Source organism: Camarhynchus parvulus, chromosome 1 (genome assembly GCF_901933205.1).
Source record: "Camarhynchus parvulus chromosome 1, STF_HiC, whole genome shotgun sequence".
Lineage (NCBI taxonomy): Eukaryota > Metazoa > Chordata > Aves > Passeriformes > Thraupidae > Camarhynchus > Camarhynchus parvulus.
Genome location: NC_044571.1, coordinates 76,644,828 through 76,665,076, shown reverse-complemented (window position 1 = coordinate 76,665,076; position 20,249 = coordinate 76,644,828). Strand labels below are relative to the sequence as shown.

Genomic DNA, 20,249 nt, shown 5'->3' with positions numbered 1-20,249 from the left:
CTCAGATGAAAAAGAGTTAAGACAGAGCAATATTCTACAAGTTTGGATGATCATCATCCAAACATTACTTCTGTTTTATTGTTTTGAAAAATGTCCTAGTTATGCCTTCAAAATGCATTGGCATCTATTGGCATCATTGAAGTAGTCATAAAATTAAATTTCCGTGTAAAGCAGTCATCCCTTTGGGTGCAGGACTCTCGGTTCACTACAAGTCACAAAGCTCTGGACTAGGATTTTTCATCATACTCACCACTGCATCAAACTTAAGAGAAGAGCAGAGAGTGCTGAAGTAAGTATCACCACTGCCATTCAATTATAAAGAAAATCAAGTGTCATAGCACGATCAGAGAACAAGAGAAACCTAAAGTGTGAATAAAAAAAAAAAAGAAAAAATCCCTTTAATTCTGTCGAATGTTTTGCCAGAGAAAATAATTTCCACACATATTCTACACAGTGATGTTTTCCTAGCATTAAACAACATATTCATTATTTTCCAGTGCCACAATTTTCATATGAATGCAATAGTTAGTTAAACATTACCACAGAATCCTTGTTCATTCAAATTATTAAGAAACAACCAACTTGTAGATGCAACACATTTCCATCATTAAGAAGGTTCTAACAAAAATAAACTATCTAAATCAGAGTTTATCAGTGATGTTTTCTGCATATTTGCCTTTGACAAATCTTATACTTCCTGTAAATAAGTGATTACAAATGCATAGGTTTCTTTTAATTGTTAAAATGGTCAGCAGCAGAGGACAAAGAATTCCACATCTAGTCCTCTTGATCATGCTGTGCAGTCACCTTTTATTCCCTTCAATGCACAGTAAGTTAATTTTGAGGTTATTGTAAATATTTTAGTCAACATGTTCTTTTATAAAATATGAATTTGAATTCTGGACCCATTACAGAAACTTTGCTCTCTTGGTCAATAAAAAGAATTATAAAAATGGGTTAGTTTGACTAGATACACTTTCTTCCAATATTGTAAATTATATCTCACTTTTTAAATTAGAAATTAATCAAATCTCATATCACCCATTGAACTATTTCATCTAAGATTGAAACAGATAAATTTTTAATGATGTGCATCCTCTTGATTACCCTTTCTAATGATAGACTAAATTTAGTTCTTCTCTTTGGAAATTACTAAACATAGAATCATTTAGATTGGAGAAGACCCTTAAGATCATCAAATCCAGCAACACTAAGTGCCATGGCTATATGTCTTCTAAATACCTGCAGGGTTTGTGAATTCATCACTTCCCTGGAAAGCTTGTTCTAATGTTCCACAACATTTTTAGTGAAGACTTTCCAATATCAAATTAAAATTTCCCCTGGCACAACCTGAGGACATTTCTTCTTATCATTTGAGCTTTTGCTTGGGGGAAGAGACTGACCCCCACCTGGCTACAATCTCCTTTCAGGTAGTTTTAGAGACTGAGATCTTCCTGAACCTCTCTTTCTCTAGGCTAAACATTTCCAGGCAGGTTCCTCACAGGATTTCTGCTAAACACCCTTCCCTGGCTCCGTTGCCCTTCTCTGGACACGCTCCAGCCCCTCAATGTCTCTCTTGCACTGAGGGGCCCAGAACTGAGCACAGGATTGGAGCTGTGGCCTCAGCAGTGCTGGGTACAGGGGGACGGTCACTGCCCTGCTCCTGCTGGCTGTGGATTTTTCAGTAGTTTCAATAGTGATTCTCTAGTATTAATTTTTTACATTATTTACTTTGTTGCTCTTTATCACCTATTTTTTTCCTACTTTTCACAGCAAATAACAATATACAGTGGCATTTGTATTACCTGCTATGTTATAAACCATAGAACAGCAATTTATATGGAGCATTCGGGAATTTTCTATATAAGTATTGATTTCCATTCCTACCTAAAAAATAGAAGGATATAAATAAAAGAGTTGTAGTTTAAAATCTCTTAATTGCTTCAAAAAAATAATTTTCAAACTTTTTATGTAGTTTTTTCTGCCTTGTGTTGAGAATTTTCTGTTTCCTGTGTTTTTCTTCCTCAAAGTTTATTGCGAATAAACTTCTCATGTAAAGAAATGTATAGGCATTTATCCAAATATCCAATTAAATTTTACTTTTTGGAAGTGTGTGTGACCTAGAGGAAAGAAAGGCATATTTAGCATTTGAGAATGACTCCTGAAAGAGGTTACAATTACTGCTGAACACAGAATGAAAACCAAAAATGATCAGTGTATTGGATAAATGGCTCGCAAGGAATAACACTAAATTCAGCAAAATTCAGATTGCTGTACTTATCAAAGATCAAATATACAAATAGAATAAAAAGCAATAAGTGATTAAATGGCATTTTTCCTTAGAAAAATGCAATTTAAAAAAATAACAGAAGACTTAGTAGAATGGATAATTCAGTAGTAGAATTCTAGGACATTCCAAGAGAGCTGTTACCTGTGGAGTATGAGTAACTCTTGTTCCACTGCTGAGTAGTGTTGATGTCCAACTTTGGGTCCTACATTATAAGATGTAGAAAAGCAGTGGAGATTAAAAGAATAAAATTAAATAAAGGATTAAAAATCTGGACTTCTGAAGAAAAGTTGAAGAGATTTGGCTGATCCAGCCTTGCAAACAAAAGTTTGATATGCACAGGGGTAATAGTATTCTACTGTAGCTGCAAAAGTTAATATTGCTTTCCTGTAATGTGTTTTCACTACTTCCAATATGTATTTGTTAAAGTCAATAAAGAGTATTAAAAAATAATATAGATAAATATTAAAGAAAACTGTCCAATTATACAATAAAAAAAAGATTATTGTGAAGATCTAAATTTAGGAATATAAATCACTGAACATTCTTTTAGAGTGTGCTGAGAATATTTGATCTTGCCTGAGGGCAGAAGAAGGGCCTGAATAATGTGTGGTTTTGATAACAGTATTTTGACACATTCTGGAGCAGGTTTCTTTTTTATTATGAGAATCATACCAATGACAATCAAATACATGTGATAATCCAACATCTTTTCAAAGCTGTATTTTTTGTTGTATGCTATGTGGTCTCTTTAAAGAGTGTACGTATGAGAAATAAATTTCATCAGTCTTTATATGTTTCAGTGACTGGCTACATTTCATGAATATTAAAGTACAAATGAGACTACATTGTCTGTCTACACTGGAAACAACAATATAATATTTGCATCCTCCAGAACAAGATGAATCCTGACAGTACATTTACCTTTTGTAGAATATTTTTAGTTATTAGCTGTGTGAGTGGTTATAAGAAAGAAAATATTTGGAGATTTATCACTATAATTGAATCTGAAGAAAGACAAACATGTGATTGGTAGAATTGTGTTTCAGATAAGTGAGCAGTAGATACAAAGCCCCCAGAGAAAGAAATAACCAATTTAATTGCTAACTGATAAATTGACAATATCTGTTTGCTCCATATGGGTGTGTTACAATGCAACAAATAAATCATGTTCATTAAATATTTTCTTGGAAGATTATTGAGCACTGATAATAAACCTTAGCAGCACAGAGAAATGCACCACAATTATTTATCTGGTTGCACTGGGAGGATGGAGGAACAACCCATTGTTATCATTCATTTTAGCTAAAAAGAAGCCTCCTTTCCGTCTTAATGTAAAGTGTTCCCCATTATTAGAGGTTATTATATATTGCACCCTCATTCTCTAGATAGTGTACAGAATATTGTGAGGGAAAGTTCAAAGCTGGGCTTAGTATAAAATTAGTCTTTATATTTTCAGAAGAGGAGATGTAGGCCTATATATTTCCTTACAGTTTATTTCATTCAAACAGTATTGTTCTAAATGCTAAGGGAAATCCATCTTGAAAATGTCATTGAATATATATATATATTTCAATATATTTCATATATATATATTTAATAATATATTTGACATTTATATATATATTTAATATATTATATATATAGTAAATTTAGCCTGTAATCTTGAGTATACTTTTTGCTGTTTTACTTATCAATTAAAACATAGCATTGAAAACTTCTTCAGATTTGCAAAAACTTCCAGATTATCTCAGATTTTGGCTGTCATCAGGCATCAATACCATTTATTCATCAAGTACTGCCATCTTGTGGAATTAGAGTAATCAAAGCAAATTCTAAGTGGACAAAGAGAAATATATTTTTCCAACGGGATGTCCCACTACACAACAAAATGAAGTCTAGAAATGGAATTATTTCTTGTACAAACATTATAACTCCACAGAAGTGCGATTATGGCATGGGTATTTTGTATGCTTTGCCCTTGAATAGGCAAAATTTAGCCATGTTATGGACACTTAGGTTTTCAGTGACCTTAATAGAGTTTATATAACAACCTTCTTGTTATGTCTTCACTTGGACACAAAATACCACTTAGCTAACAGGACTGCTGAAAAGGCTGTCCAGAAACCACAAGTTAAGAGAATGAATGGAGCAATTTCTTAAGAGAAAATCCCTGAAGCAAATCTGGGAAACATTCAGGCAGTAACAAACACAGGAGTGAATATTTGGTGTTATCTGAGTGCTTCAGCACAGCTCTCTTTACAATACTTCAGGCATTATTTCATACTGACCCACAGTGACAGAAACACTTTTGCATTACCATAGTACTGACATTTTCTGCATCAGAATATCTCCAAAAGCACTAGGAAAAATGCTGATATGTGAGTATTCCAGCTTCATCCATTATGGGAAGTACATCACATTGTGACAGTTTAGGAATTAGTGTTGTTTAGCAGAGAAAACAGAACTACAAAAATCATTTAAGAAATTATAGTAAGCAAGATTTCACACTATAAATTAATTCTGTCAGGAAATAGATGAGCTCTTCTTACTATTTCATCACAAAATGGCCCAGATTTTGACCTATATAAGGTAGTAAAAAGTGTTTAATAAAATACAGAAACAAATTGGAGATTAGGAAGGCTACATTAGGAAGGCTTTCCAAATCATCTTCAGAAAAAAAGATAAATATTTCCTTAGAGACATCCTTCTGTAAATAAGGTTGGTCATTCATAAAAGGAACTATTAGTTTTGCAGTTACCAAAATGACTTATATCATTTTTACACCAAGACATTGTATATAAGATAACGTAGCAGCAGAAGACTTTTTCAGCCCAACACACATCCATTTACAACTGTTCTACAATACATAATTTCTCCATCTTTTTCTGTTTGTGTTGATGCAAAGTATCTGTGGAAAACTTTCTTTTATGTTGGCAGACAGCTGTAATTTCCAGGAAGGGCTCTGAATCCTCTTTGTCATTTTGTCATTGATGTCACATTAAAAATAAAAAAGGTGGGCATAAAAATAAAAAAAAACCTCAGCACATGTTCTGAAAAAAGACTCCAAACTTGTGTATCATGCAGTGTTTAGTTTTCTCTTTTGTCTTAAACTTATTTTTCCCTATTGAAGGCAAATTGTGTACAGCATGAAAAAACCATTTACTAAGGTTTTTCTCAAAAGCAGATGACTTCATAAGGTCCATATCTGAAGTAATTACTTTCTGATTTTAAAGTTCTGGTTTGGTTTATTTAGATTTTGGTAACACTGACTTTTAGCTTAAAAATTTCTTGAAGGTCAACATTATTTATCTGTCAGGCTTGAGATGCACCTCTGGAGTTCAATATCCCATTGAGAAAGAATGCAATGACAGTTGTATTTTAGCTTGGTCAAATGACACTGGTTCTAAAATCTTGCAACATAAACCATTATAGGAAAATTCAGGCTTGAAGTTCAGTAAAAACTGCAGTGAAGTGTGTACAAATAGACCTGGTGTCATCCATTTGGTCTTTGGCTTCTTGTTCTGAAATCCTGAAAGTTCACTCAGCAGTTTACCATTTTGTATGAGTAGGATTTCAGATAATATTTAAATACCTTTCTTCTTGCAGTTTACATGTGCTCCTACGCTGAACTCTTGTGAGACTTGTGACATGTAACTACATCCACTGTTTCAGAATATTTTATTGTGCATGTACAGTGTAGATTACACATTTGTCTACAGAGACACAGCTATGTTTTAAATGTTGATTCTCCATTATTGTCTTTTTATTAGTTTGGTTTTTTTTAATATGTCTTTGCAATCATGTGGGTATTGGCTTATGCTAAAAACTGACAGTAGAAAAACAAACCAGCAAAACAAAACAAACCCCAGGTTTTGTATTTGGCCAGCCTTTGCTAGCAATTTTGTTTTTTACAAACTCTAACTTGTAATTTTGCTGGCACACAAAGTAGAAACAGTCAGAGTCCAAGAATGTGAACAGCAATGCATGATTCATCCCCTTCTTGGGCTGCAAATTTAGAAGTGTGAGATATTTGCACAATGGATCAATGTCAAGGTACACTCATTTTCCCTTAATTGCAGTCATTCTGTGAACACCCTTTTGTGAAATCACTTTTGCAAGATCATCCATCTATTTCTGTCAGCTAAAAACTGTGGGGTCCCCAGATCCCAAGCCAGCTGTGGTTGTTTCTGACTGGTCTGCAGCATTTTCCTGAGATATTTCCACTGAAACCTATGCGTAGTGTATGGGCGTGACCCTCAAAATTTTATTTAAGAATCTGCTGAACTCATTAACCAGATTTAACAGGAGAAAAAAAAATCATGAAGTGTCTTAGGGGTTTTCACCTACAAAGGAGACCAAGAACTCCAGCTGCATTCCAGATCTGAGCATTCAGATGCATTCTTCAGGTATTTTAAAGGGTATTCCTGGGGTTTTGCTTTTTAGAAATGAAAAATAGGAGCAATTCTTTCAATGTCAATGGGCTGACAAGAATCAAGAAGTAAACCGCTAACACTTTCTTCTGAACTTAAGAGTCTGGGCTCCTGGCTGGAATAGAGATGCTCTAGGTGTGCATTAAAAAAAAAAAAACCACACAGCTTTATATCATAAGTGCTTTGAGTTTGAGGTTTGGCAGGAGTTCTGTTACTTTTTTTTGTCTCAGTACACTATGCCAGTACACATTCATCCATCACGCCATATTTAACAGCAAAAATAATTAAGAAAGTGACAAAATGACAGTATCCCCCTGGATTCAGCACCAGCAAAGACTAAGTATTTTATTTCCTTAGAGGCACAAAAATTTATTGCCTGAAATCTGTTCTTTAGTATTAATCCTAATTAATAAATGAATAATTAATTGTAAGTGGTTTTAGGCTATGAATGGAGAAAATTCTCTTCTATGTGAACTGCCAGTGAACCCACACTGATGACTGTTTTGGATTTGCTTTGAACCACTTTTAAACCAGAGCAATTAGTGAGACTGATTACTTTCCATTTGAATTGGTAACAGGTCTTCAGTTAAAGCCTGTGTATTTTCCTTGAACTTGTGTATTCACCATCATTTCGTAGAATTTTGTACCGCCATGAATCATTTTTTGCCAGATAAAGCATTATGGCAAAATGTGGTAATAAAATTTTCCAAGACATATTTGGGGCATAATTAGTATTTTGCCTGAAACATAACAGAAGAGGAAGGAAAATCTGAACACTCAGAGAACTCTCTGAGAGTTCTTAATTCCTTAGAATCCTGTGTAGCCACCAGAATTACTAATAAATCTAAAAAATATTTTAGCAAAAAGTCAATGTGTGCAGTTTAAGTTCCCATTTTGAGATTTTGAGGCAGTCTTCCCCTCCTGTCAGCTAAGTATGTTCAGTCCTTTAACACAGCATTTTTATATTGATACCACCAGGGTTTTTTAGGAGACAATTTTAATCTGATTTCCAAATTAGAGTAAACTTCCTAAAAATTGATTCAGAAGATACTGCATCTTATTAGCACTATATGCACAGTTTGCTTATATTCGTTGAAAAAGCAGTCATTGTGCTTCTTTGCTCCTTTCTCGCCACGGTGTCAAGGGACATTACAACGCAAGATAGAAAAGACAAAGCAGTTGGAATTCCTAATTCTCTCCATACTCTTATAGTCAAAATGCACACCTGGCTAAGATGTAATATGTTTCACACTCCTTATACCAGTTCCTCTCCTATCATTAAAAGAAAACCACATAGCAAAATTTAAATTTTGAGGTACTTCCTCTCACCCCCTTTCACTCTTTCATTTTTAACTAACTTTATATCAAAAAAACATTTTGACTTCATGGGGATGAAAGTATGAGAGAACCAGACTGACATACTTGAAATTACTGTCTTCCTGTTTCTGCTGAAGATGAGTAGTCACACAAGAAATTTCAGTCTAAAATCTTGAAATTTGTTATACCAGTGGAGCAGTTTGTGTCTTGGAGCAGTAGTGGCGACTTTACATTCCTGGACTAACTTCAGTTTTCCCATTTTGAAGCCAGGTTTTTGAAGGCTACAGGAGGGAGATTACAGAACAAATAACCTTTCATCAGATGTGCCAGTTTAAGTAGTGAGCAATATTTTTTTCAAGTGTGAAGAAAGAATGAAACAATGTAAAATAAGCTCAAAGGAGAAAAATGTGTAAAGTATACATAGGGTTAAGGCTTTAAAGTCAGAGCTGGTGAAACTCCACATGAATAATTCCCTGCAAGGAACATCCTGCTAAATCAGAATCTCATTAACTTTACTGATACTTCTAATTCTGAGGCATAAATGAATCTAGGTTTTTATTAAATCATGATATAATCTCATCCAGAATAATAGGAAATAACATTTTTTCCCTCAACTAATTATTATGAGTATAAAGGGAAAAGTATATAATGTTCAGGTAAATAGAATGGATGATTCATGTGATAAAACTAAGAACCAGGGGAATGGATTTAACTGCTATTTTTAAAAGTCAATGATTTGTTGGTAACTTTGATTTAAGGAATTATACATTGATCATAGGGATTTAAGCTGCATAAAGGAAAGGTTGAGAAATTCTTCAATGAAGCAGGTGTAAAAGATAGGACTATAAGGCAGTAATATTACCTACAAGGTATGTGGAACAGTCACTACGATCTAGTGACTTTAAAAACAAACATTCAGGATGAAACCTGTTTTACACATACGTTTGCAGAAGTCATGCATAGGTCTGCAGGAATCATCTTGATATATTTCCCTGCAAATCTGAACAAGTAAAGAAAATAATTAGTTGGATATTATTATTCATTTGGCCCAAAAGACTAGAAAATGAATTTATTTAATATCTTATTGCTGTTTTCTGAGTCTGATGAATAAATTAATTATTTCACCTGAACTAAGTCTGCATTTACAAGGAACTTGTGGATTCAACACTTATGCTACTTTCAAATTCCCAAGGGGAGAAAAAAAATCCTCTTGAATTCTAAACCAAACAAATTAAAAGTTTTTAAAATCTTTAAAATTTTTCCCCCATAGATTATTGAAATAAAGCTAATGAACATTAATTTAGTGTATCTATTAACATGACACAGTATTGTTTCTGCAATTACTTTATCTTATTTTCTTTCTGTGTTCTTTTAGAGATCATCTATAGCTGGGTATTTAATGAATTCCCATCTTTTGTGGCAGAAGACAGCAGGCGTTTCATCTCTCAGGAGACAGGCAATCTCTACATATCCAAGGTGCAAACATCCGATGTTGGCAGCTACATATGCCTGGTGAAAAACACAGTGACAAACGCCAGAGTTTTGAGTCCTCCTACACCTCTGACACTGAGAAATGATGGTAAGAAAGTATTATTTCTGGGTACTATATGGAAAAAAAAACTCAATAAAAATAATTAATTTAAGAAACATGATTTTAGTCTTTTTCAGTATATGCATGCATTTTCTGTAGAAACTGGCAAAGGGAAGTTGTTCATGGAGGCAATTTCTTTTAGAACATCCAGACATTCTGAGAATATTTAGATCTGCGAAGGCTGAAGTGCAAACTGACACCTCTTGGTGTATTTTGTTTAGAACAGTTACTTCACCTTGCTCTTCTGATGTTCTGTCACTGACAGAGAGAAGCACGTCTCCTTCATAGGCAATGTGTGTTTCCTTAGGGCTCAGTTCAGTTGCCTCAACCCAGGTGGCTACTGCCACACTGATACTCTCAGGCACCTGAGACATCCACTGGGGACTGGTAAATGTCACATGGGGCATACAGACCGGCTGCAAAATGCCAGGAGATTATTCATGTATTTGGCCACTGTGGTTAAAGACAACACAAAAAAGTTTCCCTATACACTGGCAGCAAAAGGAGGAGAATCTTCATCCTTTTCTGGGTGCAGAATGTGTCATAATGTCAGAGGACGACAAAAAGTCTGAGATAGTGCCTTCTTTGCCTCAATCTTAATACCAAAAAGCAGTAGTACTCAAGATACCCAACTCCTAGAGCTGGAAGTTAGGGATGGGGACCTGAGTGATACCCCCATAATCCAGGAGGGAACTGTTAGTGGTCTGCTGTGCCAATTAGATACCCACAAGTCTGTGGGTCTGGATGGGATGCACCCAACAGGGAGATGGTGAAAGAGTCCACCAAGTCTCTCTCAATTATTTACCAACAGTCCTGATTTTCCAGAAAAGTCCCAGTTGACTGGAAAATAACAAATATGAGGCCCATCTACAAGAAGGATCAGAAGGACAATCCAAGTTCTGGGTTCCGCATTTGGGCCACAACAGCCCCAGACAGTGCTATAGGCTGGGAGCAGAGTGACTGGAAATCTGCTCAGAAGAAAAGGACCTGGGGGTGCTGGCAAACAGCAGCTGAACATGATCCAGTGTGTGCCCAGGTGGCCAAGAAAGCCAGTGGCATCCTGGCCTGGATCAGCAATGGTGTGGCCAGCAGGAGCAGGGCAGGGATTGATTGTCCTGCTGTACTCAGCACTGGTGAGGCCACTTCTCAAATATGTGTCCGGTTCTGGGCCACTCAGTTGGAAAGAGGATATTGAAGTGCTGGGTGAGTCCAGAGAAGGGCAGTCAAGCTGCTAGAGGTCTAGAAAACACATCTGAGGAAGAGTGGCTGAGGGAGCTGGGAATGTTTAGCCTGGAGAAAAGGAGGCTCGGGGGAGCGTTTATCACTCTCTACAACTGCCCGAAAGGAGCTTGCAGAGAGGTGGTGTCAATCTCTTCTGCCATGTCTCAAAGGAACAGAGAAAATGGCTGATATTTTCCTTCTTTCCAAGATGTTCTACATTTGATTATGCTTTCTAGTTCCTCACAACAATTCAGATCATGTGAATCCACACGTACATAAATCAAAGAGAGAAAGAGAGAGAAACTTTTGAGAGATTTCTTTTATCTTGCTTATAGCTTTTTCTCAAACAAATATTAGTCCTATGCTACAAACACATTACAAAATCTGGATTTAAACACAGATGACTTAGTTTAATAGAGTAAATTTAAAATATGTTCACCAATTAGAATGGAATTAAGTTTATGCTTTTTCATTGTAGCAAATTTAAATTTCCTTCTGCATAGCATGTAGCCTCTGCAGCAAAAAGCTGCTCTTTTAATTTATCACTTCCTATTTTCTTTTGCTGGTTTAGTACCTATGTTAATTATTGAATTTCAGGTGCTTAATTTTGCTGAGTTAACAAAGTGAATGCGTATACCATATTTTTTTGGTAATTTTTTTTCAAAATTAAAATGCACAAACATTGACTGGCTTTTTAATCTGTTTGGACTCTGAAAAAAAAAAGAATTTCATTGTCATATTTATTATTCATATCTTTCTCTATTTATTCTTTATTATATTTCTTCATGCTTTTATTTGGTTCTGTCTTGTGCAGAAATTCAGCAGATTAATTATCTATTTTGTACTATTTAGTACATCGGTACACAACACACTGAAAGAAATTGAGAGAGCAAATAAGGATAAAGGCAGCAGTCTACATCACTGAAAAAAAGAAAGAAGAAAAAAAATCTATGAAGGAAAACTCTGCAGATTTTTTTTAAATGTCAAGTGGGTAGTAAATACCAGCCTGCAGCAAATTTTTTGTTTCACAGCTGGCTGTCACACTACTGTGATAATCCAAACTTCTGAACTGTGCTGGAGTATTGGGGAAGTGGTTGCACAAAGATGAACAGTTCCTCAGCAATTTCCCAGTCTCCTGACTCATTTTTTCACACACATGAATTTCTACTAGGCTTCCATGCCTTAATTTTAATCTGTTGGTATTTATGAAAAGCTCCTTTCTTGTCATGGACTTCTTCAGTACTTCTCAGTAAATTGGTTGCTTTCCTGTATGACTGAGCAAGTTTCTCAGTGAAGAAACCTCAGCTTTCTACCCAACCCTGCAGTCTCCATAAACGTACCTTTAAAAAAATTGTTAAGGAAAGTACTGGTTGCTAAATCATATTATTTGGGACATCTGTCTAGTTCCACCTCTCCCACAAAATGCAATAATATGGGCCTTTTGAAAAATATCTGGGATTATAATAAAAATTTTCATAAATCATATTGTACTTTTTCATTTTCATACAAATGGCCTTAGGTAATACTGCCTTGTCCATTGACAAATATTAAAGGGTCACGACAACCTTTTTAAAGTGCAAAAATACAAAATAACTGTTGAAAAGTACTGCTAACTAGCTAAAGAAAATAAAAGTAATTTATGAAGAAAGAAACTGCTGTGAATAGACTCCAAGAGGGAAGTGAGAATTTAAAAATGGCATTAAAACAAACATTAAATTACCTGAAAATATACTTGACTCTGTTTGCTGAATTGTGTTATATATATTTTTAATATGGCTTTTTAAGCTTTTCTTTGTCATAAAATTACTTTAATTACTTTGAACTTTTCAAATACTCCCTTAGGTTTATAAATACTACATCTTTCTGAGTTCCAATGGTTGGCATCATAACTGACATTACCCTAAGCAGTCAGCACATTTGTTAGAAACCACAGGAAGATCTTGTGGTTTTAAACAGCTTTTACAAATAGCTCTATATAAATAAAACAATTTATATAGCCCGTATTCTCCAAACATACATATCATTAACTTCAGAGTACTCTAATTGATTTATTTATCATCATTCTTAGATTTTGATGTATATAGAGTACCCATGCCCAGGGGACTAGACAGCTTGTGGCAAAGAGCACTTCAATGACAATACTGGTCTCTATTTATCTATGAGAAAGAAATGGAATAATATCAAGGCATTCTGTCAAACTCTGAAATATTGTAAGAACTTACTGGTATTTTATTAATCTTTTATTTCTTCTGTGATGTGTCTCAAAGGAGAGCTTAGCTGCTTGATATGAAGCAAATTAAATAAAAACATCCAGAAATCCTTCAATGGATTCTGAATAAAATGAATATCTCATTTGTTCAGATGTCTTTGACAATCAGTCATTTCATATAATTCAATTTCGCTTCAAGCTGGGTTATAAAAAACACCCTAAAATTTTGAGGAGAGAAAAAATTTTAGGAGGAAATAAAAGAATATGCATAATTTCATAAACTGCCTCTTAATGCATTACAAACTTTGAGGAAATATTTGATAACTGTTTACAAATAATAAACAGCTTTGTTAAATTGTATCTTCAGAGGCTTGGATGCTGATTGGGAGCAGTAAATTTTCTTCCCTCATAAAAACATCTGAAAGTCTTTTCAAATTAAAGAAATAGAAATCTAGGGAGTATAAACATTTGATTTTCAGTGCATGAGAGTTATTTCAAGTTCACACTTTTTTATTCCAGCTTTTCTAACTTTTTTTATCCTTCTTATTCTTTGAAAAATATGTTAACTTTAACATTATTACTGTACAGTAGTAAATTATGTAATTCTTCATTTTAGTTCTGTGCAGATACTGCATATTAGCTTTGCTATGGTGAAATTTCCAGAGTTAAAAAAAAAAAACAAAAACAAACAAACAAACAAACAAACAAAACAAACCAAAACCCCAAAAAAACCAAAAAAACAACCCCAACAAACATGGACAATTTCAGACACCGGAGAATACTTTCTGCTATGTTCCATTAGAGCAAATTAGTTTAACATCCAGATGTTGGTATGTCTGACCAGACATATTCTCGTGTAACTGACTTTCAGATTTTTCCATGTCTTCATAATCTGCGAAGCAGTGAACTGAATTTTGTCTGTCCTCATTCTATCGATTAATTCAATGTGATAGATAGTCTCACATAATGATAGAACATATAGTTGTCAAGGTATTAAGGATGTTAATTTCTTATTTTCCATGATAAAATATGTTCTGCATATGCTTTTTGAGGTTAAACTCTGGGATATGTTGCTTGAACAACAAGCAACAGTTGGTTATCTAAAAATCTGGTTATCTAAAGATGTAGGTAATCTAAAGATCTCTTTACCAGCATGAAGGAAAATTTTGAAGAAATCATAGCAAATTCCCAAATAATAGAAATCAAGCAATTAAAAAATGCCCAGTGTAGCATAATAAGATAATAAATAAAGATAAAACAAAATTTGCAGTTTCACAGACATAGCTGTACCCACCCCAGAAGAATGCTGATAGTTGTTAACTGATACCTAGAATTTTTTTAATTGCTTAAAGATGAACTGTAATGTTTTTTCCTGTCTTCTTTGCCTTTCTCTGTTTTTTATTTTTAATTATTTATTTAATTATTTTATTTAATTTTATTCAACTTTTATTAGTGGTTTTGTTCTCTAATAGGGTTATTCATATGGAGCTGAATTCTAGAAGACAACAACATGCACCTGAATTTTAACAGGGGTTCAAAGTCATATTCAGCTGTGACTTAATTGTGCTATGTTTTGTGGATTTTCCAGTCTTATAGGCTTCCTCTTTCACATGGGTTATATTGCAAGGTTTTGAAGTAACATTTTGTATTTTAATTGTGTCCATAAAAACTGTATAGAGACTGTAGGAACTCTTCTTAGCACTCCAGGACAGGAACCAAACCTGACGTAATCCTGCTTTGATTTTTTTTTTTTTCAAGCAGAGACAAACTGTCTGGGCAAAAATCAAGTTTGTCCTTTAGTGGTATACAGAGATTGATAGCACTGACAGAGACATGAATGTATGCAAGGTTTGCTCCAGGGGAAGGTTGATAAAATGGCAATGTCCCTGGACAGCCATTACCTGGTAGTAAATATGTTTCTCCTGTAAAACTGCAGTGAGGTATTTTAATGATGGGTCACTCTGGAAACTGAAAATAAAAGTCTTCCTACAATCTCTGCTTTACTCTACTGAAAGTATATCCTGCATGGGTTACAGGTATTTTGTACTTTTTTTCTCTTTTGTTCTGCTCTTGTGCCAAGGTCCTCCTACAATGTTGTCAAAATAACAGGATGAAAATCAGGATTAAGAAATGTCAGTGTAGCCTTATTTTAATTAAAAAAAAATAAAAATAAAAGAAGGCCATACATATAATAGGAGGGGGGAAGGTTGTTGGTTTTGTTTGAGGTTTTCTTATTTCCAAAATATTAACTTTTTATTTTTTTTTTTTTTTAATTTATTTATTTAGAAAGTCTGTTCCAGTTAGCAGGAATGGTTCTTAACCTATAGGCAAGAAAATCTATAGGTAGGCAGAGAATTTTGTAGAGGGCTTCTATACAATAAACCTCCTACAGGGTGTTTTATAGGAATTGTAGGATAGTTGAAGAACACTCTCAAACAGAACACAACAGTTCAAAGACACCATTTGTAAAATATTTAATCTAAAAAAGTAGAGAGACAAAACAACTTAGCATGGTCTTTTGCCAGTGTAAAAGGGCTGAATCCAGGGATCTATAAGGCTATTACAGGAGGAAAACTGGAAAAGTTTGGGAAAAGATTATGTCCCAGGATTCACTGTAGAGCAAGAACTCTTTCACTGCAAAAGTTTGCATGGAGTTTAGTCTGCTTTTGAGTTCAGTTAAGGTCACTTCTTTACAGGATTCTAAGTCTTCCCATTGGTTTATAGAAACACTATATGCTGGAAATTCAGTGGTTGCTTTTCGAAATTAGCTAAAACCTCAAGATTCTAGACATGTAGACTCTTGCACATCTTCTGCACTTATGTTTTCTTGTTTCACTCCTTCTCCTTATGATTTTTGAAACTTGCACAGAGAGTTAACTGATCCATGTACAGAATATACAAAGCCTGAAATTACTGAACTTGAAAAAAATGTTCCTCTAAATTTGCCAGGATTAGGAATGGTGTTGCATTGAACTATAACTATTAAGATTTCAGATAGAAGTATGTTGGTAATATTTTAATTCTTGGTGACTAAATTAAAATTTGTGCAAATTGATAATGGAAGTAACCTTTACAGCTGTAAATGGTTTAAGAGTATGAAGAATGGTCCTGAATGTTATGTATCTTAGTGTCTCAGGATCTTAGATAGAAATTCACCAGTAACTCCTGCTTTGCAGTCAGAGAGTATGGCATAATATTAAAATTGAAATTACTTGTCAGTTTGGAATTCTTTTCAGAGTAGCAAAATAATTTGATTATGAACAGTAGGATTTCTACTCATAGTTAAAACTGCAGCAAGTAGGTAACAGGATGATTTGTTTCTATTGGGTCTAAAACAATGGGTATTTTAACACTTGTTTTTGAGGAGATTGAGGAAATAATAGGTTCTTTGTTTTGCATGGTTATATGAGCAGTCTCAATTGAAAAAAATATTCCTTATTTAGGAACCTTTTCCCAGTTTATTAGATACAATGAATATTAGAGCAACACTATTATGTGCAGTAGTGTTCGAATTGGTCAGAAGAGAGGGAAATACTCTCTCTGCACATCACAATAATTTTGACACTTTTGGCACCTAGTTGGAAAGGGAATATTTTGTTTTCATTCTGTAAAACAACTTTATGGGTCGCAAGGAAAAAAGAATTAAGCTTAAGGTCATGTTTGAAGTACAAACAATTATGTCATTTCCTATAGGAAAAATGAGATTCCTAGAGAACTTTCATCAGGAAGATAATTACAAACCCCATAAAAATTAGATATTTCTCCTAATCACTCAGATTAAATAAGATTTTCCAGGTTTCTGAATATATTTTGTGAGCCTGTCCTGGATGAATATCAGGCAATTGGAAAGGAGAAATAATAAACATTGGCCAGTGATGCCTAAAAGAAATCTGCCACGTATTTCTTGTGCCAAGTTCAATGCAATCTCATTCCCTGTAAAAACAAAATGGAACAAAAACCCATATTATTTGGTTTTCATTGAGCTAGGCCTCCCAGGCAAGATGTTGACTATGTAGTGTGTCCATTTTGTTTCTTGATGTCCATGGCTGCTCAGAAAAATTATCTACGTACCTAATGAGTGAAAATAATCAGGTTTTCATGTTTAGATACAATCTGTACATGCACAAATCTTCATATTATAGTGTTGTGTGCAAGCCACTCACATGTCCTCACTCATCTCTGAATGTCCAAAGCATGAAGTTTGGTTTCATCCAATACCAGACATGCTGGATTCAGAAGGAGAGCATAGATGCCATTTTACAAATATGTGGGAAACTGATGAAGTGTAGCTCATTCCTCACTAAAGACTTTTCTACACAGAAAAAGACTGCAGACTTGGTCAAAGTCTGCTCAACATCTTCAAACACAGGTGAACAGAAATCTCTGCAGCCCAATCTGTACATTAGAAATTTTGGTCTCTCATTTGAAGAACTAAATAATATATCAGTATTTCCCTCATTGCTTATTCTGAGACTATCTCACTGCTTTTGTGTTTTTAGAGTTTGGACTCATTTCCCTTTATTTCATTCATAAAACATCTGTTTTCAACTGAAAATTAAGTGCTTTTAGTTGTTTTTGATGTTTAAGTGAGGCAGAAAGCTTTGGATGTATGACATACATACATTTAAGAGCTATAAATAATAATATATTTCAAGACAGTAGTACTATTTCTGGAAAGGGCTTTCCAGAGTTCAGAGTTCAGTGTAACTGATAAATTAGTGAAGTCAAGTATTAGTAAAATAGGGATTATAAAGTGGTGAGAGTAAAAAGTTATGTTTAAACTCATTTCCTCTGCTAAATGTGACTTTCTTTCACATTTATTCCTCTAAAATTAGGAACACATGAACATCTTATCCCTTAGTTTTAAACTAGAGTTTATTCCCTTCTTGTGCTGGATTCATTATGATATTTTTTCCAGACACCGAATTACCAATTTTTCTTTCATATTAGGATATATACCAGTGAAGACCTCTTTCCATCCAGTGATATGCAATAGGATTTGCTCTCTAACATACGAAAACAATGTTGGCACTTTAGTATTAATTCACTTTAGTGCTTAGTTCAGTGCATTACAGACATGAGCATTTTCAGGGCTTCTCAAATGATAAATTTATAGCTCAAACCTGGCTGAGAAACGTTTAAGTGGAAGGAATGCTGTGGACTGTTACTTTAAAACAACAATTCCACAGGTAAATTCTAGGGATTTACAGCAGGCGTTGGTCCTTTAGAATAAGATTAATAGCAGGTGAGTCAATAAATTCTTCCCAGTTCATTTAAAATCTCTGCTGCAGACCAGAGACAATGGTGGGTATCATTATTATACTTGAATTAATTCAGTTTGTGCTGTCAATTTACTGTCATTGTAAATGTGTGTATTCAAGGCTCTCCCAATCAAATTTCTGGAGCCATTTAACAGTACAGATCTTCCATGAAAGTGATAAATATTCATTTGCTACAAAGGGACTAATACCTTAGACAACCTTAGTTTTCATCGCAGGTTATAGATAAAAGAAGAAATTATGCATAAAACATCCTGTAAGCAAGTTCTTAGGCAAAATTTTCTTGGGTTTAGATACATATTCACACAACAGGTCATCATTACAATGTGGTAGGATACTCAACTTTTGATTTGTAAAATTATTAAAAAAATTCTTATGCAGCAGGATGAGTTTATCATGCCTCAAGAGGTTTCCCAGAAACTGAGAGGAAGATGCAAACTTGTAAGAATCCCAATTAAATTTGTCTTTAGAGCTTTATCCAGGATATAAGAAAACCATGTTAACATTCCTGCACCACCTGATTAAGATTGGGGAGTTCTTTGTGCAAACCTCTCAGATGAGCGTTTTTGGTCATAGAGCTGGGAGGGTTTTATCATTTGTTAACAAAATAATGGCAAGTATCAATCCATGTCTAATCTTTCTCCTGAGTACAGAAAATATTTGGCTTTCATCTTCTCCTGAGCATTCTGATGATGTTTAGCCAGTAATCTTGGAATCTTTTCTATCTAGTGTCTTAAATGTTTATCAGCCACTTATTCAAGCACTGCCTGTAACCTGCTGCATTCAAAATTAGGCCCCAAAGGAAGTTAAAGAGCTATTAGTGAAAGAGTATGTCAACAAACACAAATCACTTCAGCTGAAAGGATTTAAGGAGCCTTCATGTTTTGGGACATGCAAGAGGGTAGTTAATATCTGGAAGATTAATGAAAGAATCATCAGCCTCTGAATAAGAGGATGGGTCATGGTTTTTCAGCAGTCAGATTCTTTTTGGCCCCATGAAGGAAAAAATTCTTATTGTATGAATACTGCGGTTTTTCCACACTCTTCCTCTGAGACTGTATAAGGCATGGATTGGCAGGGTAAATGAAGAGGTAGAGCAGTCCTTTGCAAAGCAATAATGTCTGATATCCTGTCTGTAGCTCTTTCTCTTGCTCTTAGCTGAAAGAACTGAAAATCAGAAAGTGATCTTTCTTCTTTATTCCATTCTCCATTCCATTAAATGGCCCCTAGTGGATAAAGTAAAGAATTTTAACTGCAGTAATATCTGTAAATGTTTGAAATTTTATTCCTCTATTCCTGTAATATGTAAGTGCCTCAAAATCAATATTTATCACATTTTTGTCATCTCTTTTTTTAATACAAAAATTAAATGCAGACATTATAGCTTAGTGTTCATAAGACATTGAGTAGCAGAGTGTAGAACTGAAGTCACAGATTTACAGTAGAGTTGGAGGAAAAAACTTGTTAAATAAAACCCCTTATAAAAATTGAGCCTGATTTTCTGAATAATTTTTTTCTGTATTTGGGTTGGAGAATAATTACTTTGTGATAACTGGATCATTGTAAAAAAAGAAATCTGAAGGAGAGATCTCTTCTATAAATATTGAGGTTCCTTTCTGGCCAGGTGACTAACAAGCCATTGATTCTATCAAGGTTAAACTGTGCCTGTGTTAACTGTTAACTCCAAGGTTAAACTTTGTCCTGTGATATGCTCAATCCTTTAAATCAGTGTCTTCTTGTGTAATCAGAGGCAGAACAAAGGGGTTATTAGTTTTTAAATCTCCCCCAGCCAAGAAGACCATGCCTGAAAGGGCAGAGACCCAAACACTGGAAAATTTAAGGTGGAATGACGTATTTCAGAGTGAAGACCAGGGATAAGATTTACCTTAACAAAAAAATTTTTCCTTTTAAA

The 20,249-nt window shown here is 34.4% G+C and overlaps 1 protein-coding gene across 2 annotated transcripts in view; it reads left to right on the top strand.

Annotated features, from left to right (window-relative positions):
* The window catches only part of CNTN5 (contactin 5), a 604,610-nt gene that overhangs the window by 433,791 nt on the left and 150,570 nt on the right, over positions 1–20,249 (top strand). The window contains exon 8 of one of the 2 annotated variants that reach the window (XM_030945129.1): positions 9,413–9,616. In XM_030945129.1, the coding sequence (XP_030800989.1) occupies positions 9,413–9,616 (204 nt within the window). The remainder of the gene's footprint in view (positions 1–9,412; positions 9,617–20,249) is intronic. The other variant, XM_030945140.1, reaches the window with a different exon arrangement.